Below are 20,266 nucleotides of genomic sequence, written 5' to 3'. Positions count from 1 at the left end.
TGGACGAGTCGTATTTTTTTTTTTAAAAAAGCAATGTGCCGTCCATGCATCCATAAAACCAAATCTTTGATCAGACTATTGTAGGTTGCAGCTCCGGAACATCGCTGCCCATTGCACGGCGGCATCGCCGTTCACCAACGGCACCGGCAATCATGTTGCGTGGATAAGCAAGCAACAAGGACAGTTACTAGCACCAGTGTACCGTGCCGCATTAGCACTGACGAGAGAAAGTGGCAGACCACACATCTGTAGCAGCAGCTGGGGGCTGCGCACGCGTCTAACGAGTGCTCCTCAGCTAGCTAGCTTCTTGCCACCACGCCACCCGGGGTGTGTTTAGATCGCAAATCTTTATAATATTTAGAACTTTTTGCTACTGTAGCGTTTTCGTTTGTATTTGACAAATTTTATCTAATTATGGACTAACTAGGCTTAAAAGATTCGTCTCGTGATGTACAATTAAACTGTGCAATTAGTTATTTTTTTACATACATTTACTGCTCCATGCATGTATCCCAAAATTGATGTGATGGAGAGTGAGTATAAAAATTTGGAATTTGGAAAGGATCTAAACGGGGCCCTGTACGCCGAGGAAACCGATGGACGGATGGATTATCGACGCCCGCACGCATCCCCCTGCTGCACCAGGCCAGGGGGCACGGCACGCCGCGTGCACGACCGCGCTGACGCCGCGGCCAGGCGGCCGGGCCGGGGCGTGTCGTGTCGCCACCGGGCCGCGCCATGCGTCGTCGTCGTCGTCGGCTCCGCGCCCGCGCCCGCGCGCCGGCCGGCCCGTCGACGCCGGCGGACGAGGTCACGAGGCGCCGCGCGGGATCTAGCGAAATAGTAGGCGGATCATGCGTGTCGCGTTGCGCGGTGCCCGCGCGGCCTCATGGCGTACGGCGATTGAACCTGACCGAACCGCCGAATCACGCCGGTAGCATGTTCTCACCCAGCTCGCCGTAGCAAGCCTGCCGTGGTGGTGGCCAGTGTCCAGCTCGAGCTTGTTCATCGCCCCAACTACCTGATCAGATCCGGCCCAGCTGCGCCGAGGCCGAGCAAACTGCCATTAGCTAGGCTCTACATTGGCTTGGTTGCTCCGAATCGTGTAAATTCTTGCTCGAAAACGCAAACTCCTCTCCTCTGCCTCCATTACTTTTGCTCGAGGCTTTGCACCCTTTTTTTTCCCAATGCCGTGACGCCTTGGATAATGGATATATGCGTCACGGTCAAGTCAACAAAAGCAGTTACCCTACCTTCACTCTACCGGGACTATAGGCGCGAGCGCAACAGATCGGTGGGCCCCGCCGTCAGCAAACAAACCGTCATCACCACCGGGCCCCGCTAGTCAGCGGGCCGCGCCAAGCCCACCCCGCGACAGCCAGCGCGCGCCGCCACCGACGCGCAGCCCCCGGCCTTCTCCCGGCACCCTCCCCGCCTGCCGCCGCGTCGGCCGTTTGCCTCCTCCCCGCAGGCGAGTCCCCCACCTCGCCTGCTTCCAGTGATGGACTGCTGCCGCCACGTGAACCCGTTCCGCGCCTGCGCGGGGCTGCGCGGGCTGGGCTACCTCATGGTGGCGCTCGTGGCCGCCATCGCCGCCGCCTCGTACTACGCGGTCGTCGTCTACGCCTGGGGGCCCGTGCTCCTCGACGGGGGCGCCGCCGCGGCGGGGGCCGCCGCCGTGCTCGCCGCCTTCCACGTACTCGTAAGCGCCGACGCCCTTACTGCTGATTCCCTTTCTGTTAAGATCTATTCCTATAGTGCCGTCAGTGCCGTCACTGCGTCACAAATTTGCAATACGGGGGCTAGTCATAGAAGCCTCTGGAGCCCGAGAGATTCCACAAAATACTGGCTTGACTATCGGTTTCAAGTAATACTCCGAGAAAAGTGCAGAATTGGATTTGATTTCCATGGGTCATCTCTTCATCGATCACATTGGACGCCCACCATCATGACTGCTTTGAAACTTGCGGTCTTGAGATGCTAGGGTTAGTTAAGCTATGCTTGTCCAATGCGCATCTCAGTCATGTGCACTGTGGGTACTGGAGTTATGATGCGCAGCTGTTTAGACCTGTACTGTTGTGCCATTGCGAAAATAGATTTGACTTGTGAAGCAACTCAGTCATGTGTGGGAACAGTTCGGCTAGGTACTGTGGGTGACGATTAATCGTGGTTGACCCAAGGAGTGGAAAGGTTGCTCGGATTGAGCATGTTGGACACTAAACTAGTTAGTGGCGTATTTTGTTGGGTGTGGTAACTGATATGTGTTGGTGGAGGCTAAGCTACAATCTCCGCTCATCCTCAAGCTGCAACTTTGACGTTTCATTTTATATAAATATGTTACTAAATAGTTGTGAAAATGTTTTTTCATAACAAAAATTTAACTATACCATTTTCACATAATTTAGCGGCCTCCAGATGCCTTGTTTTTCATGTTAGTGGTCAAAGCTAGAGAAGTTCGGCTGCACGTTTCTTAAACATCATGTTTCTGAATGGAATATTAACTAAATACGTGTCAGCTTTTTGAGATATATGAGGTTAACTAAATGGCAGCTTCCTTGGAAATTTTTGGGGTTTAGTTCGAATTTGAACTACATAATTTATACTCCAATGAAATACCACTCATCCAGAGTCCAGACACCTGCTTAGGGATTTAGGTACCACTGAAATAATGTGAAAACTGTGAAACTCGATAATGAAGGTTTCAGTCCCCAAAGGAGAAAAATGGCATTAGGTTTTCCATTGGGTATTAATTTGGTGAATACACATTTCTGAAAGTGAGGTGATGCACGTGGAGTGTCGAGATTCTAATATCGTATGCTGTATTTTAAGTTTTAAATCCAGCATACTGCAATCCTCAATAAGGATCATGGTGCCTTCATGACTAACAAGGCTATTGTCGAGTTTGCGAATTTAAATAGCTGAGTATATCTGAATAAAACCATTTTGAAATACACCAAAATTGGATTTGCTAATGAGTTTCCTAACTAAGGCCTTTTTGGCTAGTTGTTCTCATCAAACAGTCTGGTAGTATCTTTCCTTTCATCACCGGATAGCAGGATTTTACGTTGAAGCTTTAGTTCAACTACATAGAATAAAAGGGCCTTCAGAACTGTCCTTCTCTTCTTGGTTATCTTCTTTGCTTTAGCTGCTTTGGCCCTACCCTTACTGCATAGCTCCTTTTGTTTTGTCGTGTATAATTTTTCTTTTATATGTAAATACCAGTACCACTGCAGGGGTTTTCCTGCTGTTTTCTCTAAAAAACAGTCTGGTAGCAGAGAAATCAATCTGCGCTATGTTTTTTTGACATCTTATTTGTGTACTTCACTATTTTTTGCTTTAGCGTTGCTATTTTCTTGCATAAATAAGATGTTCCGATTCCTAGATTCCATATTGGAAAAAAATAACTTTATTCTTGTAGTGTCTGTGAGAATATTTCATTTTAGACATGGTAGCTTTGAGTTATTATATTTTTACTTCCCAACATGGGCTTTAAAACGAGAAATACAAATCATGATTATATTTGATTCTGTCTTGCTTAAACTTCTTCAGGGATCTTGTTTCTTCTGCAGCTTGCAATGATTATGTGGTGCTATTTGATGGTTGTTTTCACTGATCCTGGTTCCGTACCTGAAAACTGGAGACATGATGCCGAATATAGTGGGGATCCTGGTTCCTCTTCAGAGGAGCAAGGAAGTGCACCTAGATATTGCTCTCGCTGTCAAAATGGCAAACCTCCCCGCTGTCATCATTGCTCTGTCTGTAAGTCATGTTTCCTGTTGATGGCAACTAATCTTTCAACTTATGACCACTGCTTGAAAAGTTGCAATCGAGTCCTGGTTGTTTGTTCATTAGTGAGTCTTTTATCAAAGTCACATGTTAATAGTGTTTGTGACAGTTATCGCATATCTACGTTAACTTTTTTTTGCACTGTTCAGTTTTTCGGTTCCTGATCCGGATCTTCTTGTTGATGTTTCTCACTTTCTTGCAATGATTAAAAAAGCAAGACCTGTCAACTTGCTGCAAAGTATTTAGTAGCTATAGTTGCATTGCATATTGACCAGTCCTTGTATAGTAAATTTACCAGATATGCTACATAGCCAAGAAGCTCTTCTATTTTCCTCTGTTTTATTAGCTTGGCTGAGGATCTGCTATCTAGCTGACCTTTATCTTTTTGAAACAGCTTATCTAATTTCTATTGTGTCCTAGGATGAATAAGTTAGATGTCATCCAGTCCTTCACCATGTTCTTGTTTTAACCTTTTCTTTTGACTATGCAGGTAACAGATGTGTGCTTAAAATGGACCATCACTGCATATGGGTAGTGAATTGCGTTGGAGCAAGGAACTACAAGTATTTTCTCCTTTTCCTGGTACAACTGAATCATTTTTAGCATAAACAGAAATTCATTGGTGTCCTGGGTTCGGGCGTCCCCTTTAGCATAGATATAGGTAACCGAACATGTCGCAATGTTTCAAAAAAAAGCATCACGAAAATCATGCATGTAGTATAAACAGAGTACATAAACCTGCACAGATTCAATTTCAAATGTGTGTTTGTCATCTCTTTTATGTTGAAAATTATTTGATTCTCCTGCAATAAGGAGCCTGTAAATGCTAACCAAGGCCTTCAACATTTTCCCTTCAAGTTTAACCATTGTACTTATTTGGTTGTTCTTGCGAACATGTAATACATACTTGACATTACTTTTATGGTTTGGTTTTCTTGAAAATCTGAAGCGGATACTTGGCAATACTTTGCGGTTTGGTTGTTCTTGCAAATATGCAATAAATACTTGGCAATGCTTTTGAGCTCTTTCTGCTGCTAGATAAGTTTGGCAACCATTGGCAAACAGCCCTAAAGTCAAGCCCAGGCTTGTACTTAGAACAAAAGAGATATGACTGCTTTTTAATTTTTATTTTCTCAAACACGCGTGTTCTTATTTACCTATTACCTCTCCTGTAGCAATAGTTCTCTGTTTCCCCATTTACATGCCTTATTTCTTGCTATGTGTTTCTGTTAAAGTTCATTTTCTATCTCATATAGGTGTATACATTTGCTGAGACAGTGCTGGATACCTTGGTACTAATTCCAAACTTTGTTGAGTTCTTTCAAGATGAAAGCAGGCGTTCCAGCTCCCCTGGGGATACTGCTATTCTATTTGTTGCTTTTGGTAAACCTTTTTTCCCCCTTGGAAGCGCCAAACTTACCTCAAAGTTGTTCAAGTTACTTAACAACTGGTCTTTATTGCAGTTCTCAATTTAGCATTTGTGCTGAGCCTTCTCTGTTTCATTGGCATGCACACATCTCTCGTTACAAGTAATACAACTTCTATAGAGGTAATTCTGTGAACATTAATGCTCGTGCTTTAATTGTTTTGCACAATTCATAAATTAAAGGAATGTGTTGAGGAAACATCAAACTTCATCCTGTTAATTTGGAAACTGGCCAAATATGGCCATCATGCACTGCAAGATTAACATGCAGTGTTCATCAAAGGAAATTGTATAGCACGCACATAAGGTTTCCCACTGTCCAATTATTTTAATTCGGATTTTGGTAGTTTTCGTATCCTGCTCTGCAGTTATTTAGCACTACATCCCAATAGATTAATAGCTTGTTCCCTTGATGGCATTTCCAAAACAATACAACATGATTGTCTTGGATCAAAACTTGTTCCAGGTCCACGAGCGAAAGAAGTCAGTTTCATGGAAATATGACCTAGGATGGAGAAGAAACTTGGAGCAGGTAATCTTTATAGCATATTCATTTGTCTGATTTTATATCGTACGTCCCGTATGTAATACAGGTTACTGCAGGTCTTTGGCACCAAAAAATTGTTCTGGTTCGTTCCCTTGTACTCTACAGAGGATCTGCATAACATCCCTGCGCTTCGAGGCCTTGAGTTCCCCACTCGTTCTGAGGCAATTGTCTAATCGCATATGATGTCTAGCATCAGTGTGTTCTATGACATAGGGCCGTCTCACCTGTAGACTATTGGATTTCTGTACAGAAATTTGTTATTTTTTTTTGGTACAGAAACACGCATGCCGATTCTTTTGTACACTAGCTGTAAGAACCAAACAAAGATTCACACGATCGTGTTAATTCTTTGTTGACTTAAACAGTTTCAGTTTTTTCCCCTTGTAGTTACCCTAGAAGAAAGGGATGCTAGCAATTGATGGTTAACAGTTTCCTTTCATTTGAAATTCTTTTTTTTATTGGATGACACGTAACAGTGTTCTATTTTTTTCGGTGGCAAACGATCTAAGTTTGGCCTTTTTTTGGCAGAGAGTTAAATTTCTCTCAAAATAAACCCAAAAAAATCTGGCCTGCCACAGTTAAAATAAAAAACGAAGTCAACACTGTCAGTGCCCATGAAGACCGACCCACGCGTCAGTGACAGTGAGTCCCAGCAAACTAACGACCCGCGCTCAACAAGGAGGGAAAAAACAGTTTCCCGCTCGCGAGCACTTGGTCAGATAAACCCCGCAAAACCGAACGGACCCTAGAGAGAGATCTCGCCAGCGCGGGCGAAATCGCAGCCCCAATCGAGTCGAGGGCGATGGCGGCCTACGATCCCAAGGACGACGTCGACCGCCTCTTCGCCTGCTTCAAATGCGGCGTCTCCCCTCCCCGTACGCTAATCCCCTCTTCCAAAATCTGCTATTTTGTTTTCCCATTTTGCAATGACTCCTGATTCTCACTGTCGGTGATTCGGCTCGCCTTTTCGATGGCCTCCAGAGTCGGCTTTCAGGGAGAGGGCGCTCCCGCGGGGTAAGAAGTCGCGGGTCTCCCCCACGGCGGGGGTCGCTGGTAGCGGTGGCGGGAGCTCCTCTCTTGCTCCCATGCCAGACGCCGCGGTGGAGAAGGTGAGGTCGAGGCATTCCACTGTTCCTGTTTTCCAGACTTCAAGAAAACTGAGGAGTTCTGCGCTTCCTAGCATGGCGCGCCGTCATCGGCGGCGATCAAATTTACAGGCCGCAAGCAGATGTCCCCAATCGTGTTCTACGGTTCACCGCAAGGCGTCCCGGTGAAGAAGCCACTCAGCCTCTTGAGGCTGCTGCGTGAGATCCGCATTGATCTGAAGAAGGAAACCGACTTGATCCCCAGGTGTGGAATTTAGTCCATTGGCCGCATTGGCTCTGGTGCTAACACATAATGCTCGTTTTGGTCTGAGTCAATGTTTTATGTTTGTTGTGGGCTATACAGGGATGTTGTTTGGGCTACATTTCCTAGGCAAGAGGAGGCGATCAGGTTCTCCAAGGCACACGCGCATGCCAATGTCTTCAGCTATCAAGATCATATGACCGGGACAAGAAGGTTCCTTGTGTCTACATACGACGAGTTCTGGAGAAGGTTGAGTCCTTAGTTAACTGCATCTCTTGCATTCCATTTCACTTCTTGTTTGCGTGTGCATAACTGCCCTCTTGCAGTTGAAAATGGGTCAATTACTTCTTAGCTAACTTGAAGTTTTATTTCTTTTCCCTAAATGGCCAGCCATTTGTACAACCTGCACTTAGTCATCGCTTCTTATTTCTGTATTCTTGCAGGTACAATGATATGGATTCCAAGATTCGCCATCACTATGAAGTTATCCAGGAGGTAAGCCATCGTTTGTTGATTTTATGTTCAAATGGTCATAAATTATATGTTGCACCTTGCATGGTATGTTGGTATCTTGCAAGTAAGTCTTTTTTTCTCAAATGGGGTTGATCTATTCCTGTATGGCTGGATCTGATGTGGTGAATAAGTAAAGAAAAGGTTGATAAAGCACATAAATGTCATTGACCTTCGTTTATGGTGCCTATATTCATTGAGTTGGTAAATTGTTTCAAATGAATTCTTGCTTTAACTTTGTAATCTGTTTCAGCAGGCACGGGTTATATTATCCTGTTAAAATATAGTGTTATCTTTTAACTGTCATGTCTGTCCTAACACCTTGATTGTTTCTACAGGGTTCACCTTGCCACATTTACTTTGATCTCGAGTTTGAGACAAGATTGAACAAAAATCGGGATGCAGATGAAATGGTCGATATATTAGTTGCTTTCATATTCAGTGCCTTACGTGACAAATATTCTATTGAAGGTCAAGAAGAGTGGATCACAGAGTTAGACTCATCAACTGAAGGTGTCTCAATTATCTTTAGTTTGATTCAAATAATCTAATCTGGTGCAATCCTAACAAATTGCTATTAAAATTATAGTTGGAATGCGACAATATAGAGCATGCCAATTTGAATTTATTGAAGTGACTTATCTCTAATTTTTTTAGTAAACGTGGAATAATTTTAGTTTATAATGCAGTCTGGTACTGTTATGAATCATTGAATTGTATGCTACATGGTGAACTTCAGTTATAGCAAAGTAAGTGGCATACACTGATTTGCTAGGAAGTCACTATTGCTCAAGTCTTCTTTTTTATGCACTTCACAGTTCACACACAGCTGTTCCATCCATCTGGTATTCATGTTAAAATTGAAGAGTGGAGAAAGTGAATACATTTCAAAAGGGGAGCGAAGTTGAAACACTTTCCATTTTACAAAGTGTTTCTATTATTTCCATCTTCATAGTATTTTACATTATCTTCTATACTGCTTAATGGTAATCACATGACAACTATTATCCTTTTCTCTTCTTAGAGAAGTTTTCACGCCATCTAATCATTCGTATACCCAAGACTGCATTTAAAGACAACTCCCATGTTGGTGCATTTGTCTCTGAGGTATTATTCAGTCTTGATCTCCATTTTTGTTGTTATCAGAAAATATGTTACTTCTGCCGCTACTGTTGATTTACTGGTTATATTCAAGCACACAACAGTTTTAAAACTTCTTTTGAGCAGTATTTGGATATAATGTAGCAAAATTTAACAGCATGGAAGCAAAAAAAAGGTTTTACTGTGGATTGCGTGTTGCATTATTGGTAGACTCTAGAGTAGAGTATGCATGTTGCATAATGCTATAAGACCACATCTTAGGCACAAAACAATCATGATAACATAACAATAAAACAGTTTTGTATCTCTAGCCTCTCTTCATCCACTAATGGAGATGAACTGAAGCCTTTATTTCTCTCTCCATTTCCCCCTCTCTTGATCAATGCAGAGTACAAAACCTGCAACTTGTTTGCTCTTAATCCTTTAAAAGATAACTTGTGTGTGCACCCACATTATTGGAGAAAGGATTCAAAATGGAAGACATCTAAATTATTGCCTACCAATCATGTAAACCTGAGACCTCCACAGTAGGGGTCTCCCCTACTCCTGCTACACACATTGCTGTGGTGTAGATAGTGGATACACTGTAACTGCTGCCTGTATGCTGTAGTGTGCTTTTTAAATTAATGCTGTTTGAAGAAACTGGGTGTTTCTTTAGGGTTATTGCATATTCGTAATTGCTCACTAAAATAGCGATGTAAGGAAATCACCATTTTTTCTCTTTTGATCTTTATTGGTTTCTCTTGTCCTCAAAGAAGAGCCAAGAATGGCTCCTAACTTGTCTGCAGTGTTGTGGAGCTGTTAATAGGAGGATTCATGTTATATCTGTGTTTAAGGACCTTTGGAAGAACTGTCACATTTCTCCAATAGTGTTTCTGCTTTTTAAATCTACATCCATATAAAAATTGCAAGTAATTATCTTTGGATCGACTGTGTTTCAATCCATCTTATCTCGAAATAGAAATGAAACATTGTTTTGGTTTCTGAAATGAAGTTTTATTCCTCCCTACAGGTCTGTTCGCAAATTGCAGCTCACCGTGCAGCCAATCCTGACCTTGATAAGCTGTATATTACAAAAGAGAGCTCTACAGGTCCTGTCGATCAGCTCTTTATGGATACTGCTGTTTATACTCGTAATCGTTGCTTCCGTTTGGCTTTCTCATCGAAGTCTGGGAAGAAATCATTTCTTGTGCCTAGCAGGCGCTTCAAATGCAAGGAAATGGTGAGCTCTTGATCACACATTATTTTTGTTATGAAGTGAATACGCTTTTGAGAGCCAAAGCTAAACTGATCCTGTTTATAGATAAATCCCTCTTATTGTTTTGTAATAGTGTCGTAATAATGTTCTAAATGTTTCTATGAGGCCTTTTGCCTTAATTCTGGGCCGCATCAGACAATTCAGGTGGAAGTTTGCACTTCTGTTTCTATGCTTGCAGGAATATAAAAGATGCTCAGTAGATGCAGTATTATAGTAAAATATGTAATCTCGGCTTCCTGTTTCTTTCCTGTTTTTGTTATGTTATTATCTGTCATGCCAGCAGTCAATAGTCTTCTATATATGTTATTGGAAAGCATATGCGATTTTTATCTGTATCACTATTGCAATCTGACATTGTATTCTAATTGTCACAGAATGATAAAGATGTCTTTATGGAGTCACTTATTTGCAGATTAGATGATAACTGTGATAAACTTTTGATATGCAAACTGGACTTGGAATGCAAGAAAACATTGCATTTTGACTCTGAATTCAGTATGCCTCGAGTAAGTATTTGCAATTTGCATCAGAGCATTATATTTTTCCTGCTAGTGTACTTTTCTGAAAAATAATCTGCAACTACTGAACTTCAAGTATGACTGACTTATTGAAATCATAATGTTATGTTCCCTATATGTTTCCTACATCTATATATAAGACAAATGTGAGATTCAAGGCAAAGGTACTTCAGTTGCCTAAGGGTTATGGATCCTTTTGTTTATCAGCAAACATAGAAAAAGATATAAAAAATCTCTCATCAATCAAGAGACAAAGAGAATCTACGTGTTATGCCCCTTATTTGTGTGGGGCCAGTAAACCTAATAAAAAACAGCCTGAAAAGGCCAGAGCCTGGCCGTGGCTGATTTTGGCTTCATTAATCTTGAACACTATGTTCAGAACTTGTGCATATTCTAGTTTGAAAATTTTGAAAGTATGTTGGTGCCTACATGATGTTATACAGTTGACCTTTTTTACTGTCCTTGAGAGGTACCGAGGTGCTTGGCATTTTTTCCCTTAAGAAAATGAATCAAATTTTAGCATATGCTAATTTTGTATCTATCTTTTCTGTATTTTGCCATGGCCAGATTCAAGGAAGGAACAAGGAACCCATTGCTACTTATCGAAGCGATTTTCCTCATGAATACACCTATGGAAAATCTCCCTTTCCAGCTTTGGATGGCTTTATTGAGTTTATTGCTTCTTTTGGAAATGTTTCAGGTTGTTAGTCTTCCTTGTAATTTTCTTTTTTCTTGCGGGTCTCGTATTTGTCTTTCTATTTGTTCCGATAGTCATTTATATTTCTAATGTGTGTTTATGTATACCCCAGAAGACGTTTTTCCATGTTTGTTGCCTTAGACCTTTTCGAATTTTGTAATGGATGTTCATGTGCATAATCATGTTATAGGACTTAGTTTTACAATATAGCATTACATTAGCTGTGATATAGTTTCTTTCTGTTTCTGAAGGTGAGGAATGGTAGGCTCTCATGCTTGTTTTCAAAAATCAGAATTCCTGAAATAGAACAACTGATGCATACTACTGTCAAATGCAAATCTGGCCGGGACACTGCTATGCATTCTTGTAATTAACTGCAGTTACTTGAACACCTCCGAAATTTTGTGGAGTCAGATACCTGAATCCAAGTTGCATTCCATCAGATTCAGATGTATCCATGTCCAGGTGACATCTTGTCCAATATCTTTGCTTTTATCCTTATTCCTTTTTGCCAAAACTGGATCCGAGTTGGATTTGGGCACCTTTGTGTCTCCAAATACAGACTTGACTGGAGCTGGCTTGTTATCAACTTCATCATTGTCTGTACCCAGGGCTCCTAAAAAATCTTCTGAGGAATAAAAAAGGTTGATCAAATAGTATACAGTATTGGCATGTTTCTACTGTATTTGCATAATGTAATGTTGAAGGCAAATAAATCCTTCATCCTATGATGTGCTACTTTTCAATAATGGGATAATTGGATATATATTGTTACCTGAAACATTGATGCGTTCATTTCACTGCAGGAAAGATTCGATCCTGGTACTGGTTTTCACAGGATGGTTTGATGATCTATAGCATGTCAAGGAGCAGGTACTGTGAGCATATTGGAAGAGAGCATAAGAGCAATCATGGTAACAATAACATTTAAAAAGCAGCAATGACAATTTTTCCCTGCAATATCAGCTGTTTCAAATGCTGTGCTATTTCTTGCTCACATTAGCTAATCACCAGTTATGTCAAATGCACCAGTGATGTACATTGTTGATTTCCAAACAGCAGCGTACTATCAGAAGTGTTATGACCCCGACTGTCAAGGTAAGCTAGGAGCATCCATGCATTGATTCTCAGTTCACAGATTATCTTTTTTCTTTCATAACATCAATGCTTCGGAGTAGGTTACCGTTCTCCATTGCGTCCTGTACCCTGGGATGTGATGCCTGAACTTAGCTCTGTAGTGGAGTCAGCCAAGACAGAATATCAGGGCGAAGTTGTGGAAATCAATTTCGACGACAGCAGCAGGAACGGGTGTTATCTGTCTGATGGTAAATCTGTCATGGAGAGTCATGAGGAGGATCCTGGTTGGTGGGAAGAAGCTGTAAAATTTGCTGACAGCATCGAGAACATCGAGCACATTTCTGACCTGTGTTACTCGGTTAGTAGTACTCTTGGTTCTCTGTTGTTGATTTTGCTGTGCTCAGTCTGCCCAGCTGTTATAGCATACCGTTCCACGTATTTGCAGGATGATGATGATTTCTGGATGAACGCAGAAAGGATTATGGAGCAGATTGAGGGGCAAAAAGGATCACAGAGCAATACATAGGGTTTCCTGCAGTCGCATTGCTACTGAACACGCCCGTGCTATTCGTGTCTGGGTAATCGTTCCGTGAGTATGTAGTTTCGGTTTTGTGGATGTAGCTGTTCCTCAACGGTGGTGTAATGCCGAACAGAAAATTTTCAAATAATGTTTATTTTAATAGAAAATTGCAACAACTGGTGGTAAACTGAAAACTGTTATGTCGAAGCATCCAAAAGCCGACATTTTTCTGCGAAAGGGGAATTGTACTGAAAATGATGAAGCACTATCTGCCAAATTGCAGGAAGCACCCTGGTACAAAGGATTTTCCGTACACAACCATGGATGCTCCCTTCACCATCTTCATCGCCGGCAACTCCGGCGATCGCCGGAGCCCGGTCGAATCCACCTCCCTCTATAGGAAGGGAGGGGAAGAACTCACCCGCCATGCTAAAAGAATCGCAATTTCCTAAGTCATCCATTGACTGACGGTGTCGGTTTCTTGTAGATGGAGGCTAGCGAGTGACGGTTATGCTATGGCAACGGTTGGATCCCAGAACGAACGGCCCAGATTTCGCGGCAGGACAATAAACGGCTGTGGTCTAAGCGGCGCGCAGCAGGCCTATCTATCTTCCAGCTCGGGAATCCCATCCTCCTCGGCTCGGCCATGGCGCGCCTGCTGCTCTTCCCGTCGCAAGCGTGGGTCGATCCCGGCCTCCTCCTCCTCCGCCCGGCGGCGCCCTCGTCGGTCTCCAAGCCTCCCGCGCACAGCCACCACGGAGGTCGTGTCTTCATCGCCCGCGCCGCTGAGCGCGCCTCCGGGCCTCCTCCCGCCGGAGCTCGCCGCCTCCGGCTCCTCTCTGCTGTCCGCCGCCGCCCTCTTCCTGCCATATGCTGGAAGGAAGGTGCTTTTCTTGGTGAGCAAGCCCAGCTTGTAGGGGTTTCCGTACGCGCCGAATGATATCTTCTTTTGTTTGGAGCTACCAAATCCTTCAGCCTTTTGGAGTATACGGAGTTCTGTTCCATTTTTAGATATATTTTCTTCTTCAATTAAAGGTACTTAGGATATCCTGCAGTTTCGTTTACAAATGCTCGTCTCCAGATAATTTCAGTCTTTAACTTGTTCTCGATGCCTGCTAATTCTAACTACAATGGAATGAACAGCTGAGAATGTTTAAAAGGGTGGGCTGTAAATGTTTAAACGAGTTCAAAAATTGCGGAAGTAAAGCTTCTTTTCAAACCTTGCATTGATACACCTATGCGCACAATGGCTGCTTCTTTTCTTGCTGCTGTCTTCATTAACTAGAAGAACCAATTTTCACCACTATGTCTTAGCTTCAATCCGATCTTAATTGGGGTTTGTTTCTTTGTTGCTAAGGAAGGCAGATCACCAACCAGAGGAGTCATTTTAGCTTCAGAAAATGTAGATGGTAAGTTTCTACCAAACATTTCCAGAAAAAAAGTCGCATATTGACCTCTTATAATGAGCATTTCAATATTTTGAAACTACATATTTACTGTTTGCTGTTAAGTGAGAATAGTCTCGATTGGTAGTGTGATTGTAAATGTGTGATAATGAGGCTAGCAATGTGATCCTATGCTGTTTAATAGTGCTTCAAGTTAGGAGTCACTTCTCTGCAACTGTTTTTACTGATATATGCTGTCCTATATACCAGAAGCTTTCTGTCACCCTTCAGACAAGGATAATAGGAGAAGCAGGAATTTGCTTCTTCAATTCGGTGCACTTCCATGTTGCACTACAGTTTGGTTGAGTACTGCACAATCAGCACAGTCTAGTGTGGGAACAAAGTTAAATATGGTTTATGAGGTCGGAGAGCTGTTTGAGCTGGGAATTCAGCTGTCATATCTTCTCATACTACTTGGTCTGCTTGGAGCTGGTACATTTTTTGTCATTCGTCAGGTTCTCGTTCGTAGAGAGCTTGATCTTTCTGCCAAAGAGCTGCAAGTAAGCCTCTCGAAAATTTGGTTTTGGTTGCATTACAATATAGAGCTATCTTTTGCATTTAAAATCCTACAGAAATGACGTGGCCCTGAAGTGTAAAAATTTGTTTTGATATAGATACTGCATTAAATATTGACACTGTGGATTAGAAAATAATACCATATCTTCCTTCTGTACCACTACCAGAATTCTTTCTCCATCTTAAACCTGACTACTCCATCCATTCTTCTCTATTTAGCTTACTCTATAGAAAAGAAGGGAGTATCTCGTTTAGGAAGAAGCGAAGTTACATGCTGTTATGAAATTGTAGTACTTTAAATTTGTATTATTTAGAAATAGAGCTGATCTACTCCATGATAATGGTTAAAATCCTCATATCAAGCTAAGAGAAGGCCATTGTTTGTGCTGATAGAGGTGGCCTGATGTGGATGATTCGTAGAACATAATAAAACTGCCATCAAATTTCATGAGTTATTCTAATTTCATATTTACATCTTATAATAATCTTTCTTGCGATTTACTAAATCCCACCAACATAATTACTAGGAACAAGTGAGAAGTGGTGATGCAAGTGCTACAGAGTATTTTGAGCTTGGAGCAGTTATGCTACGGAGAAAATTTTATCCAGCCGCTATCAAATATCTGCAGCAAGCAATTGAAAAATGGGACAGAGATGAGCAAGATCTTGCGCAGGTTAGTTATGCTCAACTACTTGGTAAATTTTTCTGCATTTTAGAATCTAGCCAATGGCATGTATGCATTCTGATAGGCATCTGAACAGTTTTGATTGCTTTCTTGATACGTTATTTTGGTTTGCTGAGTTAATCACCATAAGCTGTAGAATGACCCTTTTATGGCACCCGAGATCCAATGCTCTGTATTGGACAGTTTATTTTCTTGTTACCCATTAAAAGAATAAGCTAGAAGTATCCAATAATATGGAAATGTGGAGGGTTGTGTTAGGTTTGGCGAACCAGCGTAAAAAATCAGCCACTCTAATGGAAATGAAACCCATAAGAAATTCGTTGGGGCGTAACCCTCTTAGCGACGCGCTACATCGGAACCCGGGTGTGGTGTTAAATGGGCAAGGGCCGGGTCGTCTTCCCCTTAGGGGCGCGTCGTATCGTGATCCGGGTACGATGATAAGTGAGCAAGGGTCGGGTCGTCGCAGCCTCTGTGGCGCGCTACATCTGCGCCCGGGTGTAGTGAAAAATGAGCAAGGGTCTTCGCATTTCTCTCGACGGGTGCGAAGGGTAAGGAAGCTAGCCGAGCCAACTAGGATTCGTCTAGGTAGTTGGAACGTAGGGTCTCTAACAGGTAAGTTAAGAGAGCTAGTCGATGTAGCAATTAGGAGGCGTGTAAATATTCTATGCGTGCAGGAGACTAAATGGAAGGGCCAGAAGGCGAAGGAAGTGGAGGGTTCTGGCTTCAAGCTTTGGTACACGGGGACAATCTCGGGTAGGAATGGTGTAGGCATCTTGATCGATAAGAGCCTTAAGGATGGAGTTGTAGATGTTAGGAGGCAAGGCGACCGGATTATCCTAGTGCGGTTGGTTATTGGAGATTTGGCTCTGAATGTGATCAGTGCCTATGCCCCTCAGGTAGGTCTTAGTGAGAGCTCCAAGAGTCAGTTCTGGGAAGATCTTGATAGCATGGTTAGTACCGTGCCTATCAGTGAGAAGCTCTTCATAGGAGGAGACCTCAATGGCCATGTGGGTGCGACTAATGTAGGATATGAGCGAGTACACGGGGGTTTCGGGTATGGTAGTAGGAACGAAGGGGGGGAGGATGTTTTGAATTTTGCGTTGGCCTACGACCTGCTGTTAGCGAATACCCTCTTTAGAAAGAGGGAGTCCCATCTAGTGACCTTCCATAGTGGACAATACTCGAGCCAAATCGATTTTATCCTTGCTAGGAGAGAGGATAGACGTGCCTGCTTAGATTGTAAGGTGATACCTGGGGAGTGTGTTGTCCCCCAACACAAGCTTGTGGTGGCGGATTTTCGTTTTCGGGTACGTGCCCACCGGGACAAACGTGCCAAGATTGCGAGAACGAAGTTGTGGAAGCTTAGAGGGGAAGAGGCTCAGACGTTTAAGGAGAGGATGCTAGGCGAGGGGCCTTGGGAAGAAGGAGCAGATGTAGATGATATGTGGCTAAAGATGGCGACATGTGTTCGGAAGGTGGCCTTAGAAGTGTTTGGTGTGAGTAGGGGAGGCAAGCAGGAAGTGAAAGAGACTTGGTGGTGGAATGACGAGGTGCAAAGGGCTATTAAGGAGAAGAAGGAGTGTTTCAAACGCCTTCACCTCGACAAGAGCGCAACCAACATCGAGGGATATAGATTAGCGAAAAGGTCTGCAAAGCGAGCTGTAAGTGTAGCGAAAGGTCAGGCTTTTGATGACCTGTATCAACGGCTAGGTACGAAGGAAGGAGAGAAGGACATTTATAGGATAGCTAGGACCCGCGAGAGGAAGACAAGGGACATAAACCAAATCAAATGCATCAAGAATGGGACAGGTCGACTTCTGGTGAAGGATGAGGAGATCAAGGACAGATGGCGAGAATACTTCGACAAGTTGTTTAATGGGGAACATGAGGGTCCTACCTTCGAGTTGGACGACTCATTTGATGATACCAACAGACGCTTTGTGAGGAGGATTCAGGAGGCAGAGATCGGGGAGGCTTTGAAGAGGATGAAGGGAGGTAAAGCGATGGGTCCCGATGGCATCCCCATTGAGGTGTGGAGATGCCTGGGCGAGAGGGCGGTAGTATGGTTAACTAAGCTTTTTAACCTAATTTTCCAGTCAAACAAGATGCCGGAGGAATGGAGGAGAAGTATATTAGTACCGATCTTCAAGAATAAGGGAGATGTTCAAAGTTGTACTAACTACCGGGGGATTAAGCTGATGAGCCATACGATGAAACTTTGGGAGAGGGTTATCGAGCATCGCCTAAGAGGATTGACAAGGGTGACCCAAAACCAGTTTGGGTTCATGCCTGGGAGGTCGACCATGGAGGCGATTTTCTTAGTACGACAGTTGATGGAGAGATATAGAGAGGAGAAGAAGGACTTACACATGGTCTTTATTGACCTAGAGAAGGCGTATGATAAAGTACCGAGAGACGTCATGTGGTGGGCCTTGGAAAAACACAAAGTTCCAACTAAGTATATTACCCTCATCAAGGATATGTACAAGGATGCGATGACTTGTGTTCGAACATGCGATGGCGATACCAGTGACTTTCCAATTAAAATAGGACTACATCAGGGGTCAGCATTGAGCCCTTATCTATTTGCTTTGGTGATGGATGAGGTCACAAGGGACATACAGGGTGATATCCCTTGGTGTATGCTCTTTGCTGATGATGTGGTGCTAGTTGATGAGAGTAGGGTAGGGGTTAATATGAAGTTAGAGCTGTGGAGACACACGTTAGAGTCGAGGGGGTTCAGACTGAGTAGGACCAAGACCGAGTATATGATGTGCGACTTTAGCCCGACTAGGCATGAGGATGGGGACGTTAGCCTTGAAGGTCAAGTGGTGGCCAAGAAGGATACTTTCCGGTATCTAGGATCAATGCTTCAGAAAGATGGAGACATTGATGAAGATGTTAGACATAGAATTTCAGCCGGGTGGTTGAAGTGGCGGCAGGCTTCGGGCATCCTCTGTGACAAGAAGGTGCCACAGAGGCTAAAAGGTAAGTTCTATAGGACGGCGATTCGCCCAGCGATGCTATATGGTGCTGAATGTTGGCCTACAAAAAGGCGACATGTCCAGCAACTGAGTGTAGCAGAGATGCGTATGCTGCGCTGGTTCTGCGGGCATACAAGAAGGGATAGAATCCGGAACGATGAGATTCGAGATAGGGTCGGGGTGGCACCTATCGATGAGAAGTTGATTCAACATCGGTTGAGATGGTTTGGACATGTACAACGGAGGCCTCCTGAGGCGCCGGTGCGTAATGGAGTTCTAAAGCGGGGCGATAATGTAAAGAGAGGTAGAGGTAGACCTAGACTAACTTGGGACGAGACGGTTAAGAGAGACCTTAAGGAGTGGAATATCGCTAAGGAATTAGCTATGGATAGGAGCGCTTGGAGATTAGCAATTAATGTACCTGAACCGTGACCTTTGTTACTTTTTGTTTAACCCCTAACCCTTCCTTTGGCTTGTGTACTTTTTGTGTTTCTTATTCTTGTTTTCTGTGGGTTTCATCTCTAGTCTACCCCAACTTGCTTGGGACAAAAGGCTAAGTTGTTGTTGTTGTTGTTGTATCCAATAATATATACAGGCTGATCCTGTTACAAAAACACATATATGCTGTGGTCAAAGTTGATTGTGTTAGTACAACAGTATTTAGAAAGTAAACTAAACAACTATTTATAAAGAATGTGCAGCTCTCTTTGGCACAGATTGCTACTTCCAGGTGGAATCATACTCCGTGTAACATGTATTCCTTATCCTGATATTGTATCCTGAGTTCGGTACATAATTTATGCTTAAGAATTCAAAACAGTAGAATCATGTCCAGGGTTATCTCATTTCACACGCTCTTTCTCAGACACTTTTTCTTTGTTGGTCAGGTGTACAATGCCCTGGGGGTCAGTTACAAACGAGATAACAAACTGGACAAGGCAATCCAGCAGTTTGAGAAGGCCGTGGAGCTCCAACCAGGCTATGTGACGGCTTGGAACAACCTAGGCGACGCGTACGAGCAGAAAAAAGACCTGAAGTCGGCCCTCAAGGCCTTCGAGGAGGTCCTCCTCTTTGATCCCAACAACAAGGTTGCAAGGCCGCGCGTGGACGACCTCCGGCAGCGCGCCAGCATGTACAAGGGCGTGCCTGTAAAGTCTGAAAAGCGATAGCTGTATTCCCTTTTGGGGCTAAAAGTGTGCATTTGTCCAGTCCCCATGGCAGAATAGCAGTTCGATTTTTGAACGGTAGCATTTGTAAACATGATGAGAAGCTGTAGTACCCTCGGAATGGTTCCTGAAGAAAGGCAGATGTAATATGCTTATCTTGTTCGCCCCAATGCAGAATGTGCTGTAGGAGCCTGTGATTCTGTTCGTCTGCTGATGTGCTGTATTGTAAGATGGAGGCGGTGACAGAGAGATTGCCATAGAGGGCCTTACAAGGTTTCTGCAGCAGTGTTGGGAGGTGTCGTCCGGGGTTTCTAATGTTCATTTCATTCTCGAGGAAGCTGCATATATGTTTCTTAATGCATAGTAAAATGAGTGGTTTTGGGGATTTTTGGGTGAATTCGTTTTGTATGCGTGTTTAATCATGTTCATATTTTATAGTTAGATGCGTGCTCGACCCAAAAGAGTTAGTGGCAATTTCATTGAGAGCAGAAGTTAAAGCCTCTGATGGCGCCACTCTTCTTTGATATGGGGTGTCCTAAGTTCTCTATAGTGTTTTTTTTTGTGACAAAATACATAGTACGTATACATGTGTACCTCTCTGCAAGGTACTAGTACATATATACATAGTATATACATGTACTAGTACAAAGTTTTGCGATATAATGAAGGTTCCTAGGTGTGA

The 20,266-nt window shown here is 43.2% G+C and overlaps 3 protein-coding genes across 4 annotated transcripts; all 3 read left to right on the top strand.

Moving 5' to 3' along the window:
- Positions 1-1,343: 1,343 nt before the first annotated feature.
- LOC112880589 (probable protein S-acyltransferase 12) lies at positions 1,344-6,145 on the top strand. Its single transcript, XM_025945298.1, has 7 exons — positions 1,344-1,702; positions 3,570-3,759; positions 4,277-4,368; positions 5,043-5,169; positions 5,250-5,335; positions 5,679-5,744; positions 5,816-6,145. Exons 1-7 carry the CDS (start codon positions 1,502-1,504, stop codon positions 5,930-5,932), a joined length of 879 nt encoding a protein of 292 aa, XP_025801083.1. The 5' UTR covers positions 1,344-1,501; the 3' UTR covers positions 5,933-6,145.
- A 133-nt stretch (positions 6,146-6,278) lies between these two features.
- On the top strand, positions 6,279-12,964 carry LOC112880587 (DNA-directed primase/polymerase protein). Its single transcript, XM_025945294.1, has 14 exons — positions 6,279-6,634; positions 6,741-6,868; positions 6,940-7,109; positions 7,209-7,355; positions 7,550-7,601; positions 7,955-8,129; positions 8,641-8,723; positions 9,730-9,939; positions 10,350-10,481; positions 11,061-11,193; positions 11,997-12,104; positions 12,223-12,288; positions 12,369-12,625; positions 12,713-12,964. The coding sequence occupies exons 1-14, from the start codon at positions 6,562-6,564 to the stop codon at positions 12,791-12,793; spliced, it is 1,815 nt and encodes a 604-aa protein (XP_025801079.1). The 5' UTR covers positions 6,279-6,561; the 3' UTR covers positions 12,794-12,964.
- Positions 12,965-13,287: 323 nt separating this feature from the next.
- On the top strand, positions 13,288-19,973 carry LOC112880588 (tetratricopeptide repeat domain-containing protein PYG7, chloroplastic). 2 transcript variants are annotated; one of them, XM_025945295.1, is made up of 5 exons: positions 13,288-13,683; positions 14,145-14,196; positions 14,443-14,732; positions 15,276-15,422; positions 19,306-19,973. In XM_025945295.1, the coding sequence occupies exons 1-5, from the start codon at positions 13,303-13,305 to the stop codon at positions 19,585-19,587; spliced, it is 1,152 nt and encodes a 383-aa protein (XP_025801080.1). In that variant the 5' UTR covers positions 13,288-13,302; the 3' UTR covers positions 19,588-19,973. The 2 variants fall into 2 exon arrangements, with proteins under 2 accessions (XP_025801080.1, XP_025801081.1); XM_025945296.1 differs by having other exon boundaries at positions 13,375-13,683; positions 14,149-14,196.
- Positions 19,974-20,266: the final 293 nt, after the last annotated feature.

Source organism: Panicum hallii, chromosome 2 (genome assembly GCF_002211085.1).
Source record: "Panicum hallii strain FIL2 chromosome 2, PHallii_v3.1, whole genome shotgun sequence".
NCBI classification, from domain to species: domain Eukaryota; kingdom Viridiplantae; phylum Streptophyta; class Magnoliopsida; order Poales; family Poaceae; genus Panicum; species Panicum hallii.
This window is presented reverse-complemented; position numbering and strand designations above follow the sequence as displayed.